Source organism: Salmo salar, chromosome ssa19, assembly GCF_905237065.1.
Source record: "Salmo salar chromosome ssa19, Ssal_v3.1, whole genome shotgun sequence".
Classification (NCBI taxonomy): Eukaryota; Metazoa; Chordata; class Actinopteri; order Salmoniformes; family Salmonidae; genus Salmo; species Salmo salar.
Window position 1 is genome coordinate 12,607,528 of NC_059460.1, and position 27,818 is coordinate 12,635,345.

The 27,818-nt window shown below is 41.9% G+C and overlaps 1 protein-coding gene across 1 annotated transcript; it reads right to left on the minus strand.

Annotated features, from left to right (window-relative positions):
* Nucleotides 1-1,346: 1,346 nt before the first annotated feature.
* On the minus strand, nt 1,347-26,667 carry sh3glb1a (SH3-domain GRB2-like endophilin B1a). Its single transcript, XM_014157307.2, has 9 exons — nt 26,399-26,667; nt 23,570-23,711; nt 15,283-15,411; nt 12,140-12,273; nt 11,675-11,767; nt 4,422-4,511; nt 3,988-4,088; nt 3,595-3,823; nt 1,347-3,353 (listed from the first exon to the last, which is right to left on the minus strand). The coding sequence occupies exons 1-9, from the start codon at nt 26,459-26,461 to the stop codon at nt 3,246-3,248; spliced, it is 1,089 nt and encodes a 362-aa protein (XP_014012782.1). The 5' UTR covers nt 26,462-26,667; the 3' UTR covers nt 1,347-3,245.
* Between the last annotated feature and the right edge of the window lie 1,151 nt (nt 26,668-27,818).

Below are 27,818 nucleotides of genomic sequence, written 5' to 3' on the forward strand. Positions count from 1 at the left end.
TTATCATGCTGTTTATTCAGCTTATTGATATGCAACAGCTGTCAGGTAGATCACTTTGGCCGTGGAGAAATGCTCACTAACAGGGATGTAAACAAATTTGTGCACAAAATGAGAAAGATAAGCTTTTGGTGCGTATGGAAAATGTATGGAATCATTATTTAAGCTCATGAAACATGAGCCAACACCTTACATTTGCGTTTCTATTTTTGTTCAGTGTAGTTGATGATCCCTGATCTTAGTGCTGCGATGCATTTGGGAAACCCATCCCAGGAGGGTTGCTATGTGGCGGAAGCTGCGTGCGTGGGGCCCTGGTTTGCATACATGGTTACACGCTCATGTTTTTGGGAAGGAACTGCTCTGGGCCTCTGCCCCTCGTCATGTGAGCATGAGTAACAGGCAGCAACACTGGAAGGTTTCTAACTGAGCTCCACTTCCTCTTAACCCTCTCCTCTCTGACCTCAATCACAGGCTGGTGGATTGCAACCAAAGAGAAAAGGCCTACTAGTGTACAATAGTGTTTACTTCAACCATGGGGTTTAATAGACTCTGTCCCAAATGGAAGCCAATTCCCCATAGGGCTCTGGTCAAAGTAGTGCACTCTATAGGGGGTAGGATAACATTTGAGATGCAAACATTGTATTAGTGTAAGTGGGCCTTAAAGTTATACAAACTAAATGAATCCTGACATATATATTTTTAAAGTTCATAATCAATCATGTGTCAAGGCCAAGCAGGATGAACCTTGATTATGTACCGGCCTTTATATAGTGCCTAAAGATGCATTTCCCCATGGGGATAAAGTCATTTGGTTACAGCTGTGCATACATAAGATAGACTAAGGACATATACAGGTAGAAAAAGTGCAATTCATGAGCAGATTAAACATTGATCGTACACAACAGAACACTATATAAACTACGTTAGCCATAGTCCAACCCGCTGTTCCTACTTGTGGATTTAAACATTCAGAAGCCTTACTGCCGTTGGGACAGAGGATCATTTGTCCCTAGTTGGATGCTTTGTAATATGTTGTGCAGAATGCTAATGAATATCCACAGAGAACAAGTTCTTGACAGTTTTGTAATGGGTCTCATTTGAATTTCCTTGACTCCGTGTCCCATCTCCTCGCTTCCTTCTCCAAGCGCATCGGAGAAGGCCTGAGGGAGGAACCTCTAACCTTCTCCAGTGCGTTTTGAAGAGGCAAGGAGAGGACATGAGGAGCACAATTGAGATTGACTCTTGGTCCTCAGAGCAGTCACAAGCCTGTCCTCTAGTGGTTACAAAAAGGAATAAATGACTTAATGTGACATGCTGCATGTTAATATGAAGAAAAACAAGAGACGGTCAAGCAATACGTTATTACTTTAATACCAAACTGCATATATTCTTTACAATTCTATGATTACAGTTTTAAAAAATGAGCAGCAATAAGCCATTATATAATTTAACCCCCCCCAATGAACTAGTGTGTGTTTGGGGTTGGTGGCACCTTAATTGGGGAGGACGGGTTTGTGGTAATATCTGGAATAGTATCAAACACATGGTTTCTATGTGTATGATGCCATTCCATTTGCTCCCTTCCGGCCATTATTAAGAGTCGTTCTCCCCTCAGCCTCCACTGGTGTGTGTGCTGGGGGTCTGGTTGGTTACACACTACATGTTAGTACTGAAAAAATGAAGACCACCTCTTGCTTTCCATTAAGGCACTGTTGCCCATCAAAGTAAACAAAGTCTAGCCACACACCGCAGAGCACCGAGGACAGCCCATATTAAAACTGACTAGTTAACCATATTGTATAATCAAATCAGAAGCAGTAAGAAAATACCTGAAGCTGCTTGAGAGTTGCTGCTACTGAATGAATGAAATAAAAAGGCTTACCTAAAGTCAAAATGTGCTTTCCTAAAATAATGTTGCCGAAGGTGAAAATGTTGGTCCCTAACTCTCAGACAACGTAAATAATATATAGATTAGGGGTCAATATTAAGAAAGAGGGTTGTTTTGAAATGGTTTCTTATTAACAAATACTTTACTGGGTAGCTACAGTTATGGCATACATATATATAACAGGGTCTTAACAGGGTTAACTGTAATGTTTAACCCACCCTTACATCAGAGATACAGCTCTCCAGATACCTCCGTCAGATTGAGAATGTGAGGCACATGCCTCTCCTAGCCGTGCCAGACAATCCTTAATGCAACTTACAGTAAGACCTTACCCATTCTAACTGCATTCGAATCTAATGGAATTTTCCTGGACCATTGTCATGGTTAAGGTTCCACAAAAGGCACTGTGCAATTGTCAAAAGGCAACCAGTAGCTAATATTTATTTAACCTTTATTTAACTAGGCAAGTCAGTGAAGAACAAATTCTTATTTACAATGACGGCCTAGGAACAGTGGGTTAACTGCCTTGTTCAGGGGCAGAACAACAGATGTTTATCTTGTCAGCTCGGGGATTCGATCTAGCAACCTTTCGGTTACTGGCCCAACGCTCTAACCACCTGCCGCCCCTGATTATGATATACAAAATAATACTTAATGTTAAGATCAGTTTATTTTTAAGTCGTCCTATGCAAATTAAAGTGCTTTTTTGTCTTGTTGAAAATACAAAAAAAAGACATGCCTAGCATTTCAACCATATTAAAAACGACTATAATTGGCAGTGAGTAGAAGAAAAAAAGTCACATCAAAAAGCACTAAGACCAACATCTGAATTGTATTTTAAACAAAAGGTTTGGTTGTACAAATGGAAGGTTGTGGAGAAAGTCTGGCACATATTGAATTAAGATTGCATTGAGCGAAAAACAGGCATCGAAGCAGCTTGTATAAACATAGTTGCATACATGGCACGGCAGGGATAGGGTCAGTTCCAATTCAATCCATCCAATTCCTTTGACGAATTTCAATTCACAATGTCATTGTCACCGTTTTTCATTGACTTACAATTCTCCTGATGAATTGACAGAATTAGCATGGAGCAGACCATATCCCGTGGTAGACAGTATAAATAGGGAAACCTTGCTCTACTACACTGGGCTTGCTTGTTGCTTTCCTCTGGATCCTGGTGCCTGTATTAACAAAGCGTCTCAGAGTATGACTGCTGAACTAGGATCAGGTAATCAGATCCCGCCTGTCCATATAGTTATAATCTAAAACTGATCCTAGGACCTACTCTGAGATGCCTTATGAATACGGGCCCCGCAGTCTGGAGTCTCTCCCACATACAGGCATCCCTCCGCTCTGATCAGTTCAACAGCTCCAGATAGGTGATGGGCACTTTACCCTTCTGGGTACCCCGCTCGCCCAACAGCCAATCAGAGTCCATGCCTGGGACACTGCTCACCATGATGACCTGGAAGTAAACAAGACATAACACGCCCCTTCTCAGTCATGCAATCAGCAAGAACCTCAGATGTTGCAGTCGGAACAAACAAGAGGGAAAGAGAAAGAAAAAGATGAGAAGGTGGGAAGGAAAGAAGGAGAAAGCTAAAAGGCAAAGAGCGAGCAAGAAAAACCAGAGAGACGGAAAGGCATGCCCAAAACCAGAGCCCATTAAAGCTTTTGAGAAGTGCTCAACCCCAGTCCCATGTTACCTCATCAGCAAGCAGGGAGAGTTCACTGCTGCCAGCAGCATCGTAGTCATAGAGAACGCGGGCTTTACGGCTGCCGCTGGAGATCCGGAGCTCACTGAAGCCTGACAAGCCCCGGCCGGGAGAGGGGCTGAGCATTGAGGCAGACAAGGGGATGGTGGGTATTGAGATACTGGCCCCACCGGAACTACTAGACGACTGGTTGTTGTTGGAGGAGAACGTAGATGGGAAGCTGGGGAGAGAAGAGGACCACCACTGGTAAAAAGAAAGGCTAACTACATTTAAGAACAGATCGTCACACTTTACAAATGGATGTTATGCTGCGCCAACAAAACTGTAGTAGAATAAACCACACACACTTAGATGGAGGTGATTTGTCAGAGTAGGTAAACATACCTCCCCAGTTGCTTCTGGAGGTCAACCATGTACTGGTAAGACTGGGCATAGTATGTCGTCTGGGCCTCCACAAAGTCAGTCAGACAGCGGAGGTGGTGTGCCTATTGTAAAGAGAGTACAGGGATTGGGGAGGGGGTGGCAGAGATAAGTGGAGAAAGAGAGGCATGTCTACCAACAGGAAAACTCCTCTACAAACAGGTATTTATGAATTAAACCAAAGATGCACGCTGGTACAGTAATTGACCCTTTGGGTTAGACAGAGTCTAGGTCATGCTGGCGTCATGGAGGGTTGTGGGCAGGGACAGGCAGGGCACCCTATTCCGCTAGGATCTGGTCAAAAGTAGTGCACTATAAAAAAAGGCAATAGGGGGCCCTTTCAGACAAACGTTGATTGAGGTCATGCGAGTCGTGGGGTCAGAGGTCAAGGTACGTACATGGGTGCTGCTGACCCCCTCCAGGAGCAGCCTGGTGATCTCAGCCTGTCGATCAAACTCACTCTGGGTCATCCTTAGGTCCTGCTCTGCCTGGGAGACACACACACAACACAGTCATCACAGACGCACAGAAACTTGAGGTCGACCGATTTAAATCGGAATGACCGATTAATTAGGGCCGATTTCAAGTTTATAACAATCGGTATTTTTGGCCACCGATTTGCCGACTTTAAAAAAATAACTTTTTTACACCTTTATTTAACTAGGCAAGTCAGATTAAGAACACATTCTTATTTACAATGACGGCCTAGAAACGGGGGTTAACTGCCTTGTTCAGGGGGGATTCGTTTTTGCAACCTTCCTGTTACCAGTCCAATGCTCCAACCACCTGCCTTACACTGCACTCCACAAGGATTAACAGGCTGACTACCTGTTACGCGAGGGCAGCAAGAAGCAAAGGTAAGTTGCTAGCTAGCATTAGACTTATAAAAAAACTATCAATCTTAACATAATCACTAGTTAACTACACATGGTTGATGATATTACTAGTTTATCTAACGTGTCCTGTGTTGCATATAATCGATGTGGTGCCTGTTAATTTTCATTGAATCACAGCCTACTTCGACAAACGGGTGTTGATTTAACAAGCGCATTTGCGAAAAAAGTACTGTTGTTGCACCAATGTACCTAACCATAAACATCAATGCCTAACAGGAATATTTAGACTTAGCCACCCGTTAGATAAAATACGGAACGGTTCCGTATGTCACTGAAAGAAAAAAAACGTTTGTTTTCGAGATGATAGTTTCCGGATTCGACCATATTAATGACCTAAGGCTCGTATTTCTGTGTGTTTACTATATTATAATTAAGTCTATGATTTGATAGAGCAGTCTGACTGAGCGGTGGTAGACAGCAGCAGGCTCGTAAGCATTCATTCAAACAACCCTTCACTGTGCTTCAAGCATTGCGCTGTTTATGACTTCAACCTGGGTGTGTATAATTTGTGGAACGTTCCAACAGGAATCTATTCCAAAAACTTCGTAAATAACAAGGTTTCCAAAAAAACAACGCATACAAAGTTGTATAGCGGCAGAATAAGATACCGGGTAGGGAGTGGTCCATTTCATTGCGTTTTTCACTCATCACGTTTATTCCGAAAAATGTCTGTCCTCACTGTGGTTGCCTATGGACAAACATTAAGAATAAGCTACATGGTGAGTTGATGCCTATTCGGCAGCTAGTTAGCTAGGTTTGTATGCGTTGTTGGTTGGCAACCTTTTACTTTACGTTTTTAGGAACAGATTCCTGTTGGAACTTTCCACAAATTATACCCACCCCTTCAAGCCTATCAACTCCCAAGATTAGGCTGGTGTAACCGATGTGAAATGGCTAGCTAGTTAGCCGGGTGCACGCTAATAGCGTTTCAAACGTCACTCGCTCTGAGACTTGGAGTAGTTGTTTCCCTTCCTCTGCATGGGTAACGCTGCTTCGAGGGTGGCTGTTGTCGATGTGTTCCTGGTTTGAGGCCAGGTAGGAGCGAGGAGAGGGACGGAATCTATACTGTTACACTGGCAATACTAAAGTGCTTATAAGAACATCCAATAGTCAAAGGTATATGAAATACAAATCGTATTGAGAGAAATAGTCCTATAATAACTACAACCTAAAACTTCTTACCTGGGAATATTGAAGACTCATGTTAAAAGGAACCACCAGCTTTCATATGTTCCCATGTTCTGAGCAAGGCACTTAAACATTAGCTTTCTTACATGGCACATATTGCACTTTTACTTTCTAATCCAACACTTTGTTTTTGCATTATTTAAACCAAATTGAATGTTTCATTATTTATTTGAGGCTATTGATTTTGATGTATTATATTAAGTTAATAAGTGTTCATTCAGTATTGTTGTAATTGTCATTATTACAAAAAGCAAGGGGGAAAAAATTAATCGGACGATTAATCGGCACCGGTTTGGCCCTCCAATAATCGGTATCGGCGTTAAAATCATAATCGGTCGACCTCTAACAGAAACACAACACACTTTTCAGGGATGAAAATATGGTAAACCAGCTTTATTAATATACAGTTGAAGTCGGAAGTTAACATACACCTTAGCCAAATACATTTAAACTCAGTTTTTCACAATTCCTGACAATCAATCCTAGTAAAAAATCCCTGTCTTAGGTCAGTTAGGATCACCACTTTATTTTAAGAATGTGAAATGTCAGAATAATAGTAGCGAATGATTTATTTCAGCTTTAATTTCTCTCATCACATTCCTAGTGGGTCAGAAGTTTACATACACTCAATTAGTATTTGGTAGAATTGCCTTTTAAATTGTTTAACTTGGGTCAAACGTTTTGGGTAGCCTTCCACAAGCTTCCCACAATATGTTGGGTGAATTTTGACCCATTCCTCCTGACAGAGCTGGTGTAACTGAGTCAGGTTTTTAGGCCTCCTTGCTCACACACTCTTTCAGTTCTGCACACAAATGTTCTATAGGATTGAGGTCGGGGATTTGTGATGGCCACTCCAATACCTTGACTTTGTTGTCCTTAAGCCATTTTGCCACAACTTTGGAAGTATGCTTGGGGTCATTGTCCATTTGGAAGACCAATTTGCGACCAAGCTTTAACTTCCTGACTGATGTCTTGAGATGTTGCTTCAATATATCCACAGTTTTCCTGCCTCATGATGCCATCTATTTTGTGAAGTGCACCAGTCCCTCCTGCAGGAAAGCACCCCTGTGCTTCACGGTTGGGATGGTGTTCTTCGGCTTGCAAGCCTCCCCCTTTTTCCTCCAAACATAATGGTCATTATGGCCAAACAGTTCTATTGTTGTTTCATCAGACCAGAGGACATTTCTCCAAAAAGTATGATATTTGTCCCCATGTACAGATGCAAACCGTAGTCTGGCTTTTTTATGGCGGTTTTGCTGTGGATGTAGATACTTTTGTACCTGTTTCCTCCAGCCTCTTCACAAGGTCCTTTGCTGTTGTTCTGGAATTGATTTGCACTTTTTGCACCAAAGTGCGTTCATCTCTAGGAGACAGAACGCATCTCCTTCCTGAGCGGTATGACGGCTGTGTGGTCCCATGGTGTTTACACTTACGTACTATTGTTGGTACAGATGAACGTGGTACCTTCAAGCGTTTGGAAATTGCTCCCAAGGATGAACCAGATAGGTTTTGGCTGATTTCTTTTGATTTTCCCATGATGTCAAACAAAGAGGCACTGAGTTTGAAGGTATGGCTTGAAATACATCCATAGGTACACTTCCAATTGACTCAAATTATGTCAATTAGCCTATCAGAAGCTTCTAAAGCCATGACATCATTATCTGTCTTTTTCCAAGCTGTTTAAAGGCACAGTCAACTTAGTGTTTGTAAACTTCTGACCCACTGGAATTGTGACAGTGAAATAATCTGTCCGTAAACAATTGTTGGAAAAATTACTTAGGACATCTACTTTGTGCATGACACAACTGACTTGCCAAAACTATAGTTTGTTAACAAGACATTTGTGGAGTGGTTGAAAAACGAGTTTTAATAACTCCAACTAGGGCTGGGCGATATCGATATAAAAAATATCGATATATTTTAAATGTGATATGAAATTAGACCATTTCGCATATATCGATATAGTTCAAATTTGCGCTTTGATCCTTGCTCCAAGCAAGCTGCAGACCCGGAGCTCTGTGCGCTGCTCCCCGCGCCCCGCCCCTCTCATGCACAGAGGGCGGAGGGGCAGGAACAGACACTTCAACAAACATGGAGGAAGCAACAGCGTCTGCGGAGCGTTTTGAGGAGGAATTGGTTAGTAAAAGAAAAAGCATTGGCTCAGTAATTTGGAGATGGTTCGGATTCAAAGTATCAGATGAGCAACAAAATCACGTTATATGTAGGCAATGCCATAAAAAAAGTTACAGCCAGGGGTGGAAGCACTACAAATCTTTTTCACCACCTAAAACAGTGGCACAAACTGCAATACGAAGAGTGTGTGAAACTGCGCGCTGCAGAAGCCCCAGCCGCAAGCCGTCGACAACCCGAAAAAGCTCCAGCCCCGAAACAAAGCTCACTGCAAACTTCATTTTCCCGCAGTGTGCCCAATGTCTACCTCAAGACAGCATTACTGTTTATCAAAGTAAAAAATAGAGGGGGAAAATGTTTGAGTTGATAACAAGTTGCACAAGAAACAGACTGAGGCTGTTCAGATAAGAAATTGAGTTAACAAAAAGCAAATGGTAATCTCAGGCTGATGTTTAAAAAACATTTTCTCAAACTGAGCACTTTTTTGTTCTTTATTTATATATAATTGCTGCCCTTACTAGGGTTTGTCATATTTTATTATTTTGTAATGTTCGTTATTTGCATCTGGGGATTTGTTAGAAAGGAGAAGAAATCTGTAATTTGATTTTAATAAGCCATTTAAAGTTGTCAAACTAAAAAAAAGTTGACTTTTCTCATAAATATATATATTTATTTCAGAAAAAGATAGGCCTATTTTATAGGCTATTTTTGTTTAAGATATTTTATTTAAATGTGCACCTTATGGAGCTTTGATTTCAAAAAAGGTCGTCCTGTTGTTCTACAGTGTTTATGTTTACATGTTATTGTTATTTGAACAGCTGAGCATTTAATCTGAACCAGGTGAAGAGCCCTGTTTATTATTTATTCATTTGATTTTTCAACTGTTCACTGAAATAGCCGCTTTCAATAAAACTACTTGAGACATGTCATATCTGGCTTTGACTTTGACTGAACATTTGCTCTCACTTTGCGGAAAAAATATCGGGATATATATCTTATATCGATATTCAGCCTAAATATATCGGGATTTGACTTTTGGTCCATATCGCCCAGCCCTAACTCCAACCTAACTGTATGTAAACTTCAACTGTAGGTATGTTTCGGAGAAACTTATTGTGCATAATGAACCCATTTGTGAAGACCACAAAAGGAAGTTCAGGGCATTTGTTTCAACCAAGTGAAATCAGGACAACCTTTGTTTTTCATTAGGCTGTGTGGTAACTCTGTGGTTCAGGAACAGGAGTTATCAGGCAGAGTGAGGACAATGCCATATTCTTCTGACTCATTTGACTCTAGTAGTTGCATGCAGAGGAAAAGACCCATAAACATTGACTGATGGCCACTGTGACATTGACAATGGTGTTGGACCCCTCTGTTCCTTCCAGCTTTACACTATTATTCCAGAGAGAGAGCGCGAGATGGCAGAGAGAAGGAGACCGAGAGTAGAGCGAGAGATACGGAGAGAGATGGGCGAGAGAGACAGACAGAGCGAGAGACAGACAGACAGAGCGAGAAAGACCAGAGTAGAGCGTGAAAGACCAGAGTAGAGAGAGATACGGAAAGAGAGGATGGGAGATAAGAGAGACGGCAAGAGACACACAAACAGCTGCTAACCATGACGCCAGCAGGAGGTGTTCCGGTCCTCAGTTCCAACATGGCTGCTGAACATTCCACTCACCTCGGTCACTTCCTATGGCCACATCTGTTCGTTAGTGCGGTGTGAAACAGTGACAGAGTCATTCTATTAGAGCTACAGCTGCTGTGACACCACAGCCAACCATCCCTAGACTGTCAACAGCCAACACAACACAGCCTCCTATCCTGATATTGTGTGTGTGTTTATAGTACAACAGTCTGACTACAACACACAATAGTGCATGTCGGTTGACTAGTATTCACAGATCCACAGACTGATACACAAGCTGCACTACAACCACATGACACAGTTTCTCAACAAAACGCCAAGCGGCCTTCTCTTGCTGTTGTCGACATCCTTTAGGGAAACGGCAGACGGCTGTGCCAACAAGTTGACTGGGGCCTCCTACAGTACAGTACAAAGATACACCGCTAAGCTAAATGTAACTTTAGGTTCGCTGGTTACATTAAAGCCAATCTGGGATTGGTATAACATTGGTTACATTTCTCCATCCCTCATCTTTTTACCAAAACATTGGCGGGGTGACTGACCACTTTGCTGGTGTTTGAATCCCAGAACGCCCTACGGATCACGAGGATATGTTTTTTTTATTATCCATCACTGCTACTTGTTTCACAATGTCCCCCTTCATGGTTTGGTAATTTGCTGTGCCTGTTGTAACAGTCAACAGCTCAATCCTCTGAAGGACATGGTCAGTCATGATGACACATCCGATCATATCAGTCGGACTGGTAACAACGAGGCTTGCAGGGGAACCCAGGCCACAGCTAAGGTCTAGTGCTAGCTAGATATTGACGGGTGGACCACAAGATATGGCAGACCGACAGTCGCCATCTGATGAGGGAACACCACTTTACATCGACCTTTGACCCTAGATACGTTAGTGGAATAGGCCTGTTTCAAGCTGCTCTGTAGTACAGTATGTGACATCCAGTTCTCTTGTATAATAGGTTAAGTGCTGTAAGTAAATTACTAGAGCAGGGTTCCAAAAGTATTCCCACGCATAAGAGATATGTGATCGTATAGAAAATGTAAGCAACGTTTGAAACGATTATGTTTTAATCTAATATATTTGTTCGGGATTCATGCGGTTAATTTGCAGTCTACAAATTGTTTGTAATTATGTTCCGGCCCCCTGACCATCCGCTCAACAAAATAAATGGGGCCGTGGCTGAATCTAGTTGATGATCCCTGAATTAGAGTATGCACGTACCTGGTCGGGTAGAGGCTAGTTAGCATTAGCCTAGAAACTATTCCACTATAGTTTTCAATGACACAGGCCATGCATTCACATGAATGAAAAGACAACCAACCTTCAGCCACCCATGTGACGTGCAGGAGACTGAACCTGTAGCCAGAAAGAGAAGACGTGCACAGAGGAAAGGACAGAGTAGAATGGGAGTAAGGAGGAGGAGTGCTACAGGAAAACAGGATTGTGGAAGAGAGAGGAGCTCCAGAGAAATTGAAAAGAGGAACTGGCCCTTCTCATAACGAGCCATGTGACAGTGTGTTGGTCAGGGAGGGGGAATGGTTCAGCCAATGTTGTGTAACCAAGGCCACAGAGTTGTAGGTCAGTCTAGTGACTTGTGTCTGGAGACTTAACAGACTACGCCCAGATAACTTTCACCCGTCCGACAACGTCTCCCTCGACAAGGTGTTTTGTTGTTCTTCTTAGTAATTTAGTTATCTACAAATGAACACGGTCCTATATTACCATCCATTTCAGACGTGCGTGCGCATGCGTTTTGAAACTAAAGGGACAGTAAAACAGCCCACTCACCACTGCTCTAGCATCAGGAACTCTGGCTTTCTTTAGCCTGGTTTTTGCCGCGTCCAGATCCAAACGCTTCACCTGCAAAAGCTTCCGTTCTTTCTGCACACAACACAACAAACAATGACAGATTACTATCAAATCAGCTGCATCGTCATTACATAGAGTAATGACAATGAAACTAGAGTGTACTGTACGAGGGCCTGCAGAGAAAGAGCAAGATAACGTCATGCCACAAATATGACTGGACTGACTATTACATCTATTAGGGCAATTAGCTTTCACGTGGTGGGCACTGGCAGAGAAAAGTGACCTTCACTCTTTTAGATTCAATTACTTCCAACCACCTAGTTTCAATCCAAAAGGTCATGACCCTCAGGGTAATGAATGGGGACTGGTCAAAAGTAATGCTGCATTACATAAGGAATAGGGTGACATTTGGGACGCTGAATGGATCATCCCGTTGACACTCACCAGGATGGTTTTGAAGTCTCCTTCTAGAAAGTTCCTGAATGGCGTGAGGAAGTTGATGGCTGAGCTCTGGATGAACTCTCTCTCTGCTCCTCCAATCTGCTTCTCCGTCTCGCCACATTTAATAAGTGCGTTTCCTGTAGGGACAGGATTTTTTTTACAATGATAATATAGTGCTAAAAAAAATAAAGGGAACACTTAAACAACACATCCTAGATCTGAATGAAAGAAATAATCTTATTAAATACTTTTTTCTTTACATGGATGAATGTGCTGACAACAAAATCACACAAAAATAATCAATGGAAATCCAATTTATCAACCCATGGAGGTCTGGATTTGGAGTCACACTCAAAATTAAAGTGGAAAACCACACTACAGGCTGATCCAACTTTGATGTAATGTCCTTAAAACAAGTCAAAATGAGGCTCAGTAGTGTGTGTGGCCTCCACGTGCCTGTATGACCTTCCTACAACGCCTGGGCATGCTCCTGATGTGGTGGTGGATGGTCTCCTGAGGGATCTCCTCCCAGACCTGGACTAAAGCATCCGCCAACTCCTGAACAGTCTGTGGTGCAACGTGGCGTTGGTGGATGGAGCGAGACATGATGTCCCAGATGTGCTCAATTGGATTCAGGTCTGGGGAACGGGCGGGCCAGTCCATAGCATAAATGCCTTCCTCTTGCAGGAACTGCTGACACACTCCAGCCACACGAGGTCTAGCATTGTCTTGCATTAGGAGGAACCCAAGGTCAACCGCACCAGCATATGGTCTCACAAGGGGTCTGAGGATCTCATCTCGGTACCTAATGGCAGTCAGGCTACCTCTGGCGAGCACATGGAGGGCTGTGCGGCCCCCCAAAGAAATGCCACCCCACACCATGACTGACCCACCGCCAAACCGGTCATGCTGGAGGATGTTGCAGGCAGCAGAACGTTCTCCACGGCGTCTCCAGACTCTGTCACATGTGCTCAGTGTGAACGTGCTTTCATTCTGAGCACAGGGCGCCAGTGGCGAATTTGCCAATCTTGGTGTTCTCTGGCAAATGCCAAACGTCCTGCACGGTGTTGGGCTGTAAGCACAACCCCCACCTGTGGATGTCGGGCCCTCATACCACCCTCATGGAGTCTGTTTCTGACCGTTTCAGCAGACACATGCACATTTGTGGCCTGCTGGAGGTCATTTTGCAGGGCTCTAGCAGTGCTCCTCCTGCTCCTCCTTGCACAAAGGCGGAGGTAGCGGTCCTGCTGCTGGGTTGTTGCCCTCCTACGGCCTCCTCCATGTCTCCTGGTAGCGCCTCCATGCTCTGGACACTACGCTGACAGACACAGCAAACCTTCTTGCCACAGCTCGCATTGATGTGCCGTCCTGGATGAGCTGCACTACCTGAGCCACTTGTGTGGGTTGTAGACTCCGTCTCATGCTACCACTAGAGTGAAAGCACCGCCAGCATTCAAAAGTGACCAAAACATCAGCCAGGAAGCATAGGAACTGAGAAGTGGTCTGTGGTCCCCACCTGCAGAACCACTCCTTTATTGGGGGTGTCTTGCTAATTGCCACCTGTTGTCTATTCCATTTGCACAACAGCATGTGAAATGTATTGTCAATCAGTGTTGCTTCCTAAGTGGACAGTTTGATTTCACCGAAGTGTGATTGACTTGGAGTTACATTGTGTTGTTTAAGTGTTCCCTTTATTTTTTTGAGCAGTGTATAACATAGGAATTCCTTGGCACCTGGCCAATGTGAATGTTGTGCTCAGCTGAATGAGGCAACTCTATACAGATTTTAAATATGTCCAATAAAATTGATTCAGTCACAGGCGCATCAATATCCATAAACGCTCATTCCTTTTTATTTTAGCAACTGCGTTGTTGATAAGGCATAGCCTATACAGGGTTCTACACCATTTTTTCCCCCAGTTGGTGGCACCAGTAAAATCATTTATAATGGTCTGGCCTGTGTCCAATAAAGTTCCTGCATTCCATACAGAACCAGGATAATAACGACTATCCATCTTTTAAATTAGCATGCCCTTGTTTTTACATTGATTTGGATCGATTTACAGCAACAGAAAAGAGACTTAAAATGAATTGCAAAATATTGGAAAAAAACGACAGACAAATTAAATGGGGAGGACTGATTTCCCCTAGTTTCATCAGGTTTTACTCTCAAAACACTTAATAGAAAAACACCAAATGTGGATGTTCCAAGTCTACAACAATGCTTAAACCACGTCAGGGGACCATTTGAGGTCTGGGAAAAATCAAATTTTTTTTTGTGTGTGCACCAGCCAGGTTGTTTGGCTAGTGGTGTTTCTGTAGCGCACCTGTAATGGAGTTTGCGCACTGAGCAAGTAGCCTATTAGGTTATATGTTTGCAGCGCACGTGTGATAAATAATGGTGAAAAAGGTAACTCAAATTCAACCTAGCTAATTTCCAATTCATACAAAATTGTTTGACTATAGAGGTAGCAAAACTGTACTTCCAATCTATGCTACTCCCCCACTTAACATACTAGTCTTCCTGGCGTCCGACACATAACGAAAAAGACATTACAGACAAAAATACTTTACAATTTACATACATTATCATAGACAATGCCAAAAGTGTGCAAAGGGTGGCTACTTTGAAGAATCTGGTTACTACATGATTTTTTGGTTACTACATGATTCCAATGTGTTATTTCATAGTCTTGATGTCTTCACTATTATTCTACAATGTAGAAAATAGTCAAAATAAAGAAAAACCCTGGAATGAGTAGGGTGTGTCCAAACTCTTGACTGGTACTGTATAATTTATTTTTAAAAAGACAAAAATAAACAATAAAACGAAGGAATCATAGTGTGTGTACATCTACCAGTTACACATACATGTCAGTACATACACACAAGAATTAGCAGTTGTCAACAGTGCCATTTCTGATAGATGACATTGAGTTCATTGGGGGGGGGGTGATATGACAGTGTTCCCTCCTATCGGCCTTTGTTCACTCCTTGTGGAATGAAACGCAGCCTAAGGGTAGTATTCATTTGGAACCAAGCAGAGCAACAACAAAAAAGAGGGACTACCAGCATTTGTCCAATAAGAAATGCATGTTTTGATTTTCCGTTGCACTTATTAATGCACCCCAGGTACAACTCACTCACCATAGGCCGTTCCAGGGCCAAACTCAGTCCCCGACTCGATCATGGACTGGCCAAGCAACTCGTGGTTGTTCATCCGCGTGGGGACTTTCTTCTCCAGTTTCTCGTACAGAAATTCCTCTATTCTGACATCTGAAAATTGTACGATAAACTCAATTAGAGAGAAAGGAGAGTCACGAGGAAACAAGACTAAGGAGCAACCTTGTGCTGCATGACCCGACAGCCAGATAACAGGGATATCACACAGGCTATCCAGGCAAATCCTACGATCTAGTCTAGTAAATCTTCAACAACATTACTGGGGTTCAAAGAGCCTTATAGTAGGCTAATTGAGCTAGCACAGACTTACATAAGACCGTACACTGACTACACAAGTCAATTCTGGCACTAGGCTAACTAACCACCTTTGATGGAGCCAACTGCTTTATCTACTAAACCAGAAACTATAAGACTAGCTGCTGAGTACAATCATAATAACTATGCCTAACAGCAAGCAGAAGTAGGTGTGCTTTGGTTGTGAGTGTGCCTGGAGATAAGATGTGTGTGTGTGTGTGTGTGTGTGTGTGTGTGTGTGTGTGGCCCTAGCAGCAGACTGAGCTATGCAGCACCATGGTGTAAACTCAGAGGGTCCACAGCTGAGCTTACAGTTGCATAGACACCCAACTGTGGTTTAACAGTCCATACTCATAAGTACACATGGTGTGGTTCGTTGAAGAATTGGCAATATGGCTGCATTTACACAGGCAGCCAATTCAGATCTTTTTGACCATCTATTTCAGATCTGATTGGTTAAAATACCAATTAGTAAAACATTTTTTTTAAAGATCAGAATTGGGCTGCCTGTGTAAACGCTGCCTATGAAGCCTAGGCTTAGAATGTAAAGGATTAGGACCGTCCAATTGTGGCACAAAAACGGGATAAAATGTAGCCAATTGACTATGAAGGGAAAGTTGCTAACCAGTTACTGCTTATTTACTGAGGGGGAACTTGGCCCAAAAACCAACCATTATTCTTACAACCAGTTTCAAGGGAATCTGTCAAAGGCTGAATAAAGGATACATTAGCCTAGATTTTTACTAACATGTAGGTAAAAAGTAGCGTGTCTAAGTATTCGAAGACTAATAATAATGTTAAAGTAAAACAGCAGCACCGTCTAATCTCTTCTTCTTTGTTAACATTCAGAGTAGGCTAACTGTGCATCAGTTAAATCCCTCAAGAGTTGAATTTGAACTACAGCAACAGATGCATGAATACCCTGGCTCTCACTGTGTCTATAGCACAGTCATACCTAATAGACTTGTGTAACATCTAGGCCTGTTTCCCAGACCTACTCTACAGCTGACTGAAGCCAAGACAACACACAGCAATAGAACATACAGTATTAGACACCATACCATCCTCCTGGACCATGACAACATCCACATGTAATGCTTCATAACTTTTTAAATGGGGCTGAATCAATGACTGTATATGAACGGACAAAGCCATTGATCACGTGACACCATTCATTGCCATCTGAAGACTCAACAGCACATTGAAGTGCTAAATGATCCGTATATTATATCATTTGCATAGATTATATCCCTGTGTGCAATTTTTTTACCTGTTTAGGATAGGGGGCAGGATTTTCACGGCCGGATAAAAAACGTACCCGATTTAATCTGGTTATTACTCCTGCCCAGAAACTAGAATATGCATATAATTGTTTGATTTGGATAGAAAACACCCTAAAGTTTCTAAAACTGTTTGAATGGTGTCTGTGAGTATAACAGAACTCATATGGCAGGCCAAAACCTGAGAAGATTCCATACAGGAAGTGCCCTCTCTTACCATTTCTTGGCCTTCTATAGCCTCTTTATGGAAAATAGAGGATCTCTGCTGTAACGTGACATTTTCTAAGGCTCCCATAGGCTCTCAGAAGGCGCCAGAACGGAGAATGATGACTCTGCAGTCCCTGGCCGAAAAACAGTAGCGCATTTGGAAAGTGGTCGATCTGAGAACAATGACACGGGTGGCGCGTGAAGACACCATTTTCTTCTTTCAGTCTTTGAACGAAAACAATGTCTCCCGGTCGGAATATTATCGCTATTTTACGATTTTAAACAGCGTTTGACATGCTTCGAAGTACAGTAATGGAATATTTTGAATTTTTTTGTTACGATACGCGCCGGCGCGTCACCCTTCGGATAGTGTCTTGAACGCAAGAACAAAACGCCGTTATTTGGATATAACTATGAATTATTTGGAACCAAAACAATATTTGTTGTTGAAGTAGAAGTCCTGGGAGTGCATTCTGACGAGGAACAGCAAAGGTAATCCAATTTTTCTTATAGTAAATCTGAGTTTGGTGAGTGCCAAACTTGGTGGGTGTCAAAATAGCTAGCCTGTGATGGCCGGGCTATCTACTCAGAATATTGCAAAATGTGCTTTCACCGAAAAGCTATTTTAAAATCGGACACCGCGATTGCATAAAGGAGTTCTGTATCTATAATTCTTAAAATAATTTATGTTTTTTGTGAACGTTTATCGTGAGTAATTTAGTAAATTCACCGGAAGTTTTCGGTGGGTATGCTAGTTCTGAACATCACATGCTAATGTAAAAAGCTGGTTTTTGATATAAATATGAACTTGATTGAACAAAACATGCATGTATTGTATAACATAATGTCCTACGAGTGTCATCTGATGAAGATCATCAAAGGTTAGTGCTGCATTTAGCTGTGGTTTTGGTTTTTGTGACATTATATGCTATCTTGAAAAATGGGTAATTTGTAATTCGCGCCACGCCCCATCATTGGATATTGGCGAAGCGTTCCGCTAGCGGAACATCTAGATGTAAGAGGTTAAATAAAACCGGTTCAAATCAAATTTTATTTGTCACATGCACCGAATACAACAGACCTTACCGTGAAATTATTACTTACGAACTCTTAACCAACAAATATAGCTAAGTTACTAAATAAACTAAAGAAAATGTTATAAAAAGTAACAATAAAATAACGAGGCTATATACAGGGTACCGAGTCAATGTGCGGGGTTACAGATTAGTCGGAGTAAAGCGACTATGCATAGATAATAAACAGCGACTCGCAGCAGAGTAAATGGGAGGGGGTCATTGTAAATAGTCCGGATGGCCATTTGATTAATTGTTCAGCAGTCTTATGGCTTAGGGGTAGAAGCTGTTAAGGAGCCTTTTGGTCAGAACAGTCTATGACTTGGGTGACTGGAGTCTTCCTCTTACACCGCCTAGTATATAGGACGGCAAGAAGCTCGGCCCCAGTGATGTACCGGGCCATACGCACTACCCTCTGTAGCTCCTTAATGTCAGATGCCAAGCAGTTGCCATACCAGGTGATGATGCAGCCGGTAAAGATTAGAGGTCGACCGATTAATCGGAATGGCCGATTAACTAGGGCCGATTTCAAGTTTTCATAACAATCGGAAACTGTATTTTTGGACGCCGATTTGGCCGATTTATTTATTAAAATTTTTGGGGACCTTTATTTAACTAGGCAAGTCAGTTAAGAACACATTCTTATTTTCAATGACGGCCTAGGAACGGTGGGGTTAACTGCCTTGTTCAGGGGCAGAACGACAGATTTTTACCCTGTCAGCTCAGGGATTCAATCTTGCAACCTTACGGTTAACTAGTCCAACGCTCTAACCACCTGCTTTACATTGCACTCCATGAGGTTACGCGAATGCAGTAAGAAGCTAAGGTAAGTTGCTAGCTAGCATTAAACTTATCTTATAAAAAACAATCAATCATAATCACTAGTTAACTACACATGGTTGATGATATTACTAGTTTATCTAGCCTGTCCTGCGTTGAATATAATCGCTTAGGTACACGTTGCTCCAACCATAAACATCAATGCCTTTCTTAAAATCAATACACAAGTATATATTTTTAAACCTGCATATTTAGCTAAAAGAAATCCAGGTTAGCAGGCAATATTGACCAGGTGAAATTGTGTCATTTTGCGTTCATTGCACGTAGACTCAGTGTATATGCAACAGTTTGGGTCACCTGGCTCGTTGTGAACTAATTTGCCAGAATTTTACGTAATTATGACATAACATTGAAGATTGTGCAAAGTAACAGGAATAACGTTATGTTTGAGATGATAGTTTCCGGTTTCGACCATATTAATGACCTAAGGCTCGTATTTCTGTGTGTTATTATGTTATAATTAAGTCTATGATTTGATAGAGCAGTCTGACTGAGCGGTGGTAGGCAGCAGCACACTCGTAAGCATTCATTCAAAATAGCACTTTTGTGCGTTTTGCCAGCAGCTCTTCGCAATGCTTCAAGCATTGCGCTGTTTATGACTTCAAGCCTGTCAACTCCCGAGATTAGGCTGGTGTAACCGATGTGAAATGGCTAGCTAGTTAGCCGGGTGCGCGCTAATAGCGTTTCAAACGTCACTCGCTCTGAGACTTGGAGTAGTTGTTTCCCCTTCCTCTACGTGGGTAACGCTGCTTCGAGGGTGGCTGTTGTCGATGTGTTCCTGGTTTGAGCCCAGGTAGGAGCGAGGAGAGGGACGGAAGCTATACTGTTACACTGGCAAGACTAAAGTGACTATAAGAACATCCAATAGTCAAAGGTATATGAAATACAAATCGTATAGAGAGAAATAGTCCTATAATTCCTATAATATCTACAACCTAAAACATCTTACCTGGGAATATTGAAGACTCATGTTAAAAGGAACCACCAGCTTTCATATGTTCTCATGTTCTGAGCAAGGAACTTAAACGTTAGCTTTTTTACATGGCACTTTTACTTTCTTCTCCAACACTTTGTTTTTGCATTATTTAAACCAAATTGAACATGTTTAATTATTTATTTGAGGCTAAATTGATTTTATTGATGTATTATATTAAGTTAAAATAAGTGTTCATTCAGTATTGTTGTAATTGTCATTATTACAACAAAAAAATAATATATATATATATATATATATATATATATATATTTTTAAACGGCCGATTAATCGGTACCGACCTTTTTTGCTCCCCCAATAATCGGTATCGGTGTTGAAAAATCATAATCGGTCGACCTCTAGTAAGGATGCTCTCAATGGTGCCGCTGTAAAACTTTGAGGATCTGGGCCAAATCTTTTCAGTCTCCTGATGGGGAAAAGGTATTGCCGTGCCCTCTTCATGACTGTCTTGGTGCTGCTCAAAAGGCTACCTCGACTATTTTCATTCACCCACCTTTTTTTGTTATTTTTGCACTGACATTCTTGCACTTGCTCTATACGCACTCACTGGACTCTACCCACGCACATACTACAATGACACTCCAACACACACAGACACACTGCTGCTACTCTGTTAATTATCGATCCTGATTGCCTAGTCACTTTCACCCCTACCCACATATTACCTAAATTTTTTATTTGAACCTTTATTTAACTTGACAAGTCAGTTAAGAACAAATTCTGATTTACAATGACGGCCTACCGGGGAACAGTGTGTTAACCTGTTGAGGGTAGGGGGCAGTATTGACACGGCTGGATAAAAAACGTACCCGATTTAATCTGGTTACTACTCCCGCCCAGTAACTAGAATATGCATATAATTATTGGCTTTGGATAGAAAACACTCCAAAGTTTCTAAAACTGTTTGAATGGTGTCTGTGAGTATAACAGAACTCAAATGGCAGGTCAAAACCTGAGAGATTCCTTTACAGGAAGTGGCCTGTCTGACCATTCGTTGTCTTTCTTTGACATCTCTTTCAAAAACTTAGGATCTCTGCGGTAACGTGACACTTCCCACGGCTCCAATAGGCTCTCAGAGCCCGGGAAAAACCTGAATGTCGTCATTCCAGCCCCAGGCTGAAACACATTATCGCCTTTCTCAAGTGGCCTTTCTCAAGGGACTGTGGGCTTAGGCGCGTGCACTGGCCGCCCCCGTCTTTGTGTTTTTTCCTCTGTTTACCGAAAAGGAGATTCCCGGTCGGAATATTATCGCTTTTTTACGAGATAAATTGCATAAAAATTGATTTTAAACAGCGGTTGACATGCTTCGAAGTACGGTAATGGAATATTTAGATTTTTTTTGTCACGAATTGCGCCATGCGCACGACCCTGATTTACCATTTCGGATAGTTTCTGGAACGCACGAACAAAACGCCGCTATTTGGATATAACGATGGATTATTTGGGACCAAACCAACATTTGTTATTGAAGTAGAAGTCCTGGGAGTGCATTTTGACAAAGACAACAAAGGTAATAACATTTTTGTTATAGTAAATCTGATTTTGGTGAAGGCTAAACTTGCCGGGTGTCTAAATAGCTAGCCCGTGATGGCTGGGCTATGTACTTAGAATATTGCAAAATGTGCTTTCACCAAAAAGCTATTTTAAAATCGGACAGAGTGCATAGAGGAGTTCTGTATCTATAATTCTTTTACTGTGAGTAATTTAGTAAATTCCCCGGAAGTTTGCGGGGGGTATGCTAGTTCTGAACGTCACATGCTAATGTAAAAAGCTGTTTTTTTTATATAAATATGAACTTGATTGAACAAAACATGCATGTATTGTATAACAATGTCCTAGGGTTGTCATCTGATGAAGATCATCAAAGGTTAGTGCTGCATTTAGCTGTCTTCTGGGTTTTTGTGACATTATATGCTAGCTTGAAAAATGGGTGTCTGATTATTTCTGGCTGGGTACTCTGCTGACATAATCTAATGTTTTGCTTTCGTTGTAAAGCCTTTTTGAAATCGGACAGTGTGGTTAGATTAACGAGAGTCGTCTTTAAATAGCTGTAAAATAGTCATATGTTTGAGAAATTGAAGTAATAGGATTTTTAAGGTATTTGAAAATCACGCCACTGGATTACACTGGCTGTTGCGTAGGTGGGACGAATTCGTCCCGCCTAGCCCAGAGAGGTTAACTGCCTTGTTCAGGGGCAGAATGACAGATTTATACCTTGTCAGCTCGGGATTTGATCCAACAACCTTTCGGTTACAGGCCAAACGCTCGAACCACTAGGCTACCTGCCGCATTACCTCGTAACCCTGCACATTGACGCGGTACCGGTACTCCTTGTATATAGCATCGTTATTGTAATTTTAGTGTGTTAATATCTTTTTTTCTTTCTTACTTTTTAACTTAGCATTGTTGGGAAAGGGTTCTTGATGTCCCATTAGACACCTGGGCGCTACTTCATGTTGGGTACCCTCGTTCCAATACGTTATAAAAGGCTATGCATTCGTCCACCTTGAATATTATTCATGTTCTGGTTAAAAAGGCCCTAATGATTTATGCTATACAACGTTTGACATGTTTGAACGAACGGAAATATATTTTTTCCCCTCGTTCATGACGAGAAGTCCGGCTGGCTTACATCATGTGCTAACGAGACGGAGATTTTTGGACATAAATGATGAGCTTTTTTGAACAAAACTACATTCGTTATGGACCTGTGATACCTGGAAGTGACATCTGATGAAGAGAATCAAAGGTAATGGATTATTTACATAGTATTTTCGATTTTAGATCTCCCCAACATGACGTCTAGTCTGTATCGAAACGCGTATTTTTCTGGGCACAGTGCTCAGATTATTGCAAAGTGTGATTTCCCAGTAAGGTTATTTTTAAATCTGGCAAGTTGATTGCGTTCAAAAGATGTAAATCTATAATTCTTTAAATGACAATATAATATTTTAACAATGTTTTCTAATTTTAATTATTTAATTTCTGACGCTGACTTGACTGCCGGTTATTGGAGGGAAACGATTTCCTCAACATCAATGCCATAGTAAAACGCTGTTTTTGTATATAAATATGAACTTGATAGAACTAAAAATGCATGCATTGTCTAACATAATGTCCTAGGAGTGTCATCTGATGGAGATTGTAAAAGGTTAGTGTATCATTTTAGCTGGTTTTATGGTTTTGGTGACCCTGTCTTTGACTTGACAAAACATTACACACAACTCTTGTAAATGTACTGTCCTAACATACTCTAAATTTATGCTTTCGCCGTAAAACCTTTTTGAAATCGTAAAACGTGGTTAGATTAAGGAGATGTTTATCTTTCAAATGGTGTAACATAGTTGTATTTTTGAAAAATTTGAATTTTGACATTTATTTGGATTCAAATTTGCCGCTCTTGAAATGCACCTGCTGTTGATGGAGTGCACCACAGGTGGCACGCTAGCGTCCCACCTAGCCCCAAGAGGTTAAGTAAGCACTTCACGACAAAGTCTGCACCTGTTGTATTCGGCGCATGTGACAAATAGAATTTTATTTGACATCAGTGAGTGCAGTCTTACTTGGGTTTGGTTGTAGTAGAACCTCTGTCTGCTTCATGATTCTCTCCGTGTTTTGCTTGGTGCATTCTGCTCTGCACAGAAGGTTCTCCAGGTGAGCATCCAACTCAGTCTTCTCAGCTTGCCCAAGTTTTTCCTCTGTAAACTGAAGATGAAATGAAAGGGTGAATCTCTAGTGGCTACAAACTGACAAAAGTCAGATGGTTGTCAAACTAGGCTACCTGTAGCTCAATGAAAGTGAAGCTTTTATTTGACATAAGTACTTGGCACTGTCTATTTACCTCTTCCAAGTTGGCTTAGCTTGCCTGACTAGCTAACCCAATCATAGCTCTGATCCAGGACATTACGTGCAGCTGAAGCCTTCTTGCGGTACTGATGAACCAAGTCTGGAACCAACAGGACCCTGACCAGCTTCTACCCCCAAGCCATAAGACTGCTAAATAGTTAGTTAGTCCCGGTAGCTATTTGGGTAACTTTATCTGGATTGACCCTTTGCATGTTGACAGGCCATGTCAGAGCAAAAACCAAGTCATGAGGTCGAAGGAATTGTCCGAGACAGGATTGTGTCAAGGCACAGATCGGGGGAAGGGTACCTTCTGCAGCATTGAAGGTCCCCAAGAACACAGTGGCCTCCATCATTCTTAAACGGAAGAAGTTTGGAACCACCTACTCTTCCTAGAGCTGGCCGCCTGCCCAAACTGAGCAATCGGGGGAGTAGGGCCTTAGTCAGGAAGGTGACCAAGAACCCGATGGTCAATCTGACAGAGCTCCTCTGTGGAGATGAAATAACCATCTCTGTAGCACTTCACCAATCAGGCCTTTATGGTAGAGTGGCCAGACAGATGCCACTCCTCAGTAAAAGGCACATGGCAGCTCGCTTGGAGTTTGCCAAAAGGCACCTAAAGGACTCCCAGACCATGAGAAACAAGATTCTCTGGTCTGATGAAACCAAGATTGAACTCTTTGGCCCGAATGCCAAGCGTCACGTCTGGAAGAACCTGGCACCATCCCTACGGTGAAGCAAGGTGGTGGCAGCAGAGCCCCGACTTGAAACGATCGAACATATCTGGAGAGACCTGGAAATAGCTGTGCAGCAACACTCCCCATCCAACCTGACAGAGCTTGAAATAATCTGCAGAGAAGAATGGGAGAAACTCCCCAAATACAGGTGTGCCAAGCTTGTAGCGTCATACCAAAGAAGACTTGAGGCTGTAATCGCTGCCAAAAGTGCGTCAACAAAGTACTGAGTAAAGGGTCTGAATACTTACGTAAATGTGCTTTCATTTTTTGTATTTCTAAAAATCTGTTTTTGCTTTGACATTATGGGGTATTGTGTGTAGATTGATGAGTGAAAAAAAAACAATTGAAACCATTTTAGTATAAGGCTGCAATGTAACAAAATGTGGAAAAGTGAAGGGTCTGAATACTTTCCGAATGCACTGTATGCTGCTGCTACTGTTTCTGTCCGTTTATTCCTAGTTATAAACTGGGTGATTCCAGCTCTGAATGCTGATTGGCTGACAGCCGTGGTATACCATGGGTAAGACAAAACATGTATTTTTAATGCTCTACTTAGGTTGGTAACCACTTTATAATAGCAATAAGGCACCTCTGGGGTTTGTGGTATATTGGCCATATACGGCTGGACTTATTGCTTAATTATAAGTCAACTTGTCAGATTTACATGGCTATCAAAATGTTATGCCAGGGTAAGCCTACATGAAACACAGCCCATATTTTAATTGTTTCTAAAATTCCCTACGGGAAAAATGTATGTAGGAAAAATGATTGGAACCATTTCCCTGTTTGACCGCTAGGTTTTAGGGGTATTATGACACCTCCACTGTGGGGCTCTATTAAAGATGACTTGGAATTAAACAGTAAAGTCATCAAATAAAAGAAATGTAATGGACAACTGAAATATTTTATTGTAGTAAAGTTAATAAGTGATAAGCAGTAATGGGCAGTCACTACCATCATGGGCATTTTATTAATAGTTTTATTCTGGGTTGCTAAAGCAGCCATCCCACATAATGCATAGTGCATTTAATGTTGAAAAGATAATCGAAACCAACATCGAAAACCCCCGATTTTGTTTAGTGACTGGCTTCAATATACGTCCGTTAGTCACCAAAGTAAAAATGTTGCTAGAGGGATAAGCTTCTCTCTTCGTGGAAACTGTCGTTTCTCAAAAATATATATAAAAACCTATATATAAAAATATATTAAAAAAAGAGTAACGCTTTCACTTTGTTTTCCTGCGCACGCGTCTGATCTATACTACGAGGCATGCACATGGAACAGAGTATGGACAGCGCATTCAGAGAAAAACACGTCCACACTCCAGAAACACCTTTACTTTGGTCGGTGACTAAGTACACTTTACAAAACCGGAAACCACCACATAGGGAGGAGGGATACATGGAAAGATGCAGGGCTCAAGCCGCACGTAACGCCCTGGACCAGAGTTGACCCAATCACTGCCTAATTTACTCCCGTTACAAGCTAGAGCGGATGTGCTAAATTTACTATTCTAAACTTTTGGTCAAACAAAACATGTATTTGTTAGTTGGCTGTTAAAGTGCATCAAATAAAGTAAGTCATGTAGAAGTAATGACATTAACATTACACACACATCTTTAGCCAAATATGACAAATTCCAAACTAGTTAACTAGCCTAGCAATAGCATATCGCCAGCAGTCGCAGGCCTGAAACAGCAGCGGAGTTTCCAAAGTTGATGCCTAGCTCTCAACATTGTTAGCTAGCTAGCGACAATGTGAAGACCGCAAAATATCTGAATTCAGAAAATAACAACAAATGTGTAAACTTACTTGAACCGCACGACTGAATAAAGTACCGGCGTCTGCTGCTAACCTTTTGACGTTGAAATCCATGTTTAATTGTAGATTACACTTTGTGCTAAAAAAAACTGGCAAATTACTTATCCATACAGAGGAATGGTAAACAAATTAATATTTTCCTTGCTAGCTACGTTTCCCGTGGTTAGATTTGGACAAGAAGCAGCTAAGTGTTGACTGTTTCGTTTTAGGGAGTTTTCCGACTGTCGATGTGTGGCATTCGTAGATAGAGTAGGCGGGGCTGGCAGTGTAGTCAGAGTTGATTAAAAACCTTTTGTCACCACTAGGGGGCAGATTTGTCTCAGATTTCAGCTGTTGCCTTCACTCTTCTGTGGGCCATATTAAACTTGAACCTAAAAAACATGCTTAATTGGAACATCTCCATTGAAAGTTCTTTTTAGTCCAGGACGAGTCTTATTCTTGCTCTTGGAAACCAGCCCTATGTGTTCAGGGCTAAGCTTTTGCACTGATTTTACTTCTTAATAATGTTATGAGGGTCTTGATGGTGTGGAGATACTGTTCAATGCATGGGGTATACGTTTACATTTTAGTCATTTAGAAGACGCTCTTATCCAGCATACATTTTCATACTTTTTCATATACAGTCAGAGACATGCATTAGCCATACTAATTTGAGCAGTCAGAGATTATTTCTCTGGTGCTGTCATGAGTAACGCTTGAAGTGAAACATAAAACGTGCCAGTGGTTTGTTTACTAGTTCATATTTTACAGCTGCTGGATGGTAGGCTACTCCATTACTAAACACTTAGGGGGCCATGCCGCTTGGTCGGCACCGGCTCACTACTTCAACCACATTGCCGTGGTCATAGTGACACTTACTGTAGGTAGTCTACAATTTGTCTTTAATTAGGCAAGTCAGTTAAGAACAAATTCTTACTTACAATGACGGCCTACGCCGGCCAAACCCTCCCCTAAATGACACTGTTCCAATTGTGCGCCGCCCTAAATGACACTGTTCCAATTGTGCGCCGCCCTATGGGACTCCCAATCACAACCAGTTGTGATAAAGCCTGGGATCGAACCAGGGTCTGTAGTGACGCATCTAGCACTGAGATGCAGTGCCTTAGACCGCTGCGCCACTCGGGAGCCCGAATCTCCTGCACTGTGAAGCAGAGAGTGAGCCAGGTTTTGTTTATCAGGGGAAAATGACACGTTGGCCATGCAATGCAGCGTGTGATCTGTTTCTCATTAGTGTGAGTCTGGTCTGGGCTGTAGTCGGCTGTTTTGTTTCCCCTTTCATCTTTTACAGTGTTTGGTGGTGGAATCAGAAGCCTAGCACACACACACGTCTGGGCAGAGTCTCTTCTATATATGGGCGGGGTCTCCTCTCTCTGACAAGCTGGCTAAGCAGAGGCCTTCTGCCACACAGCTG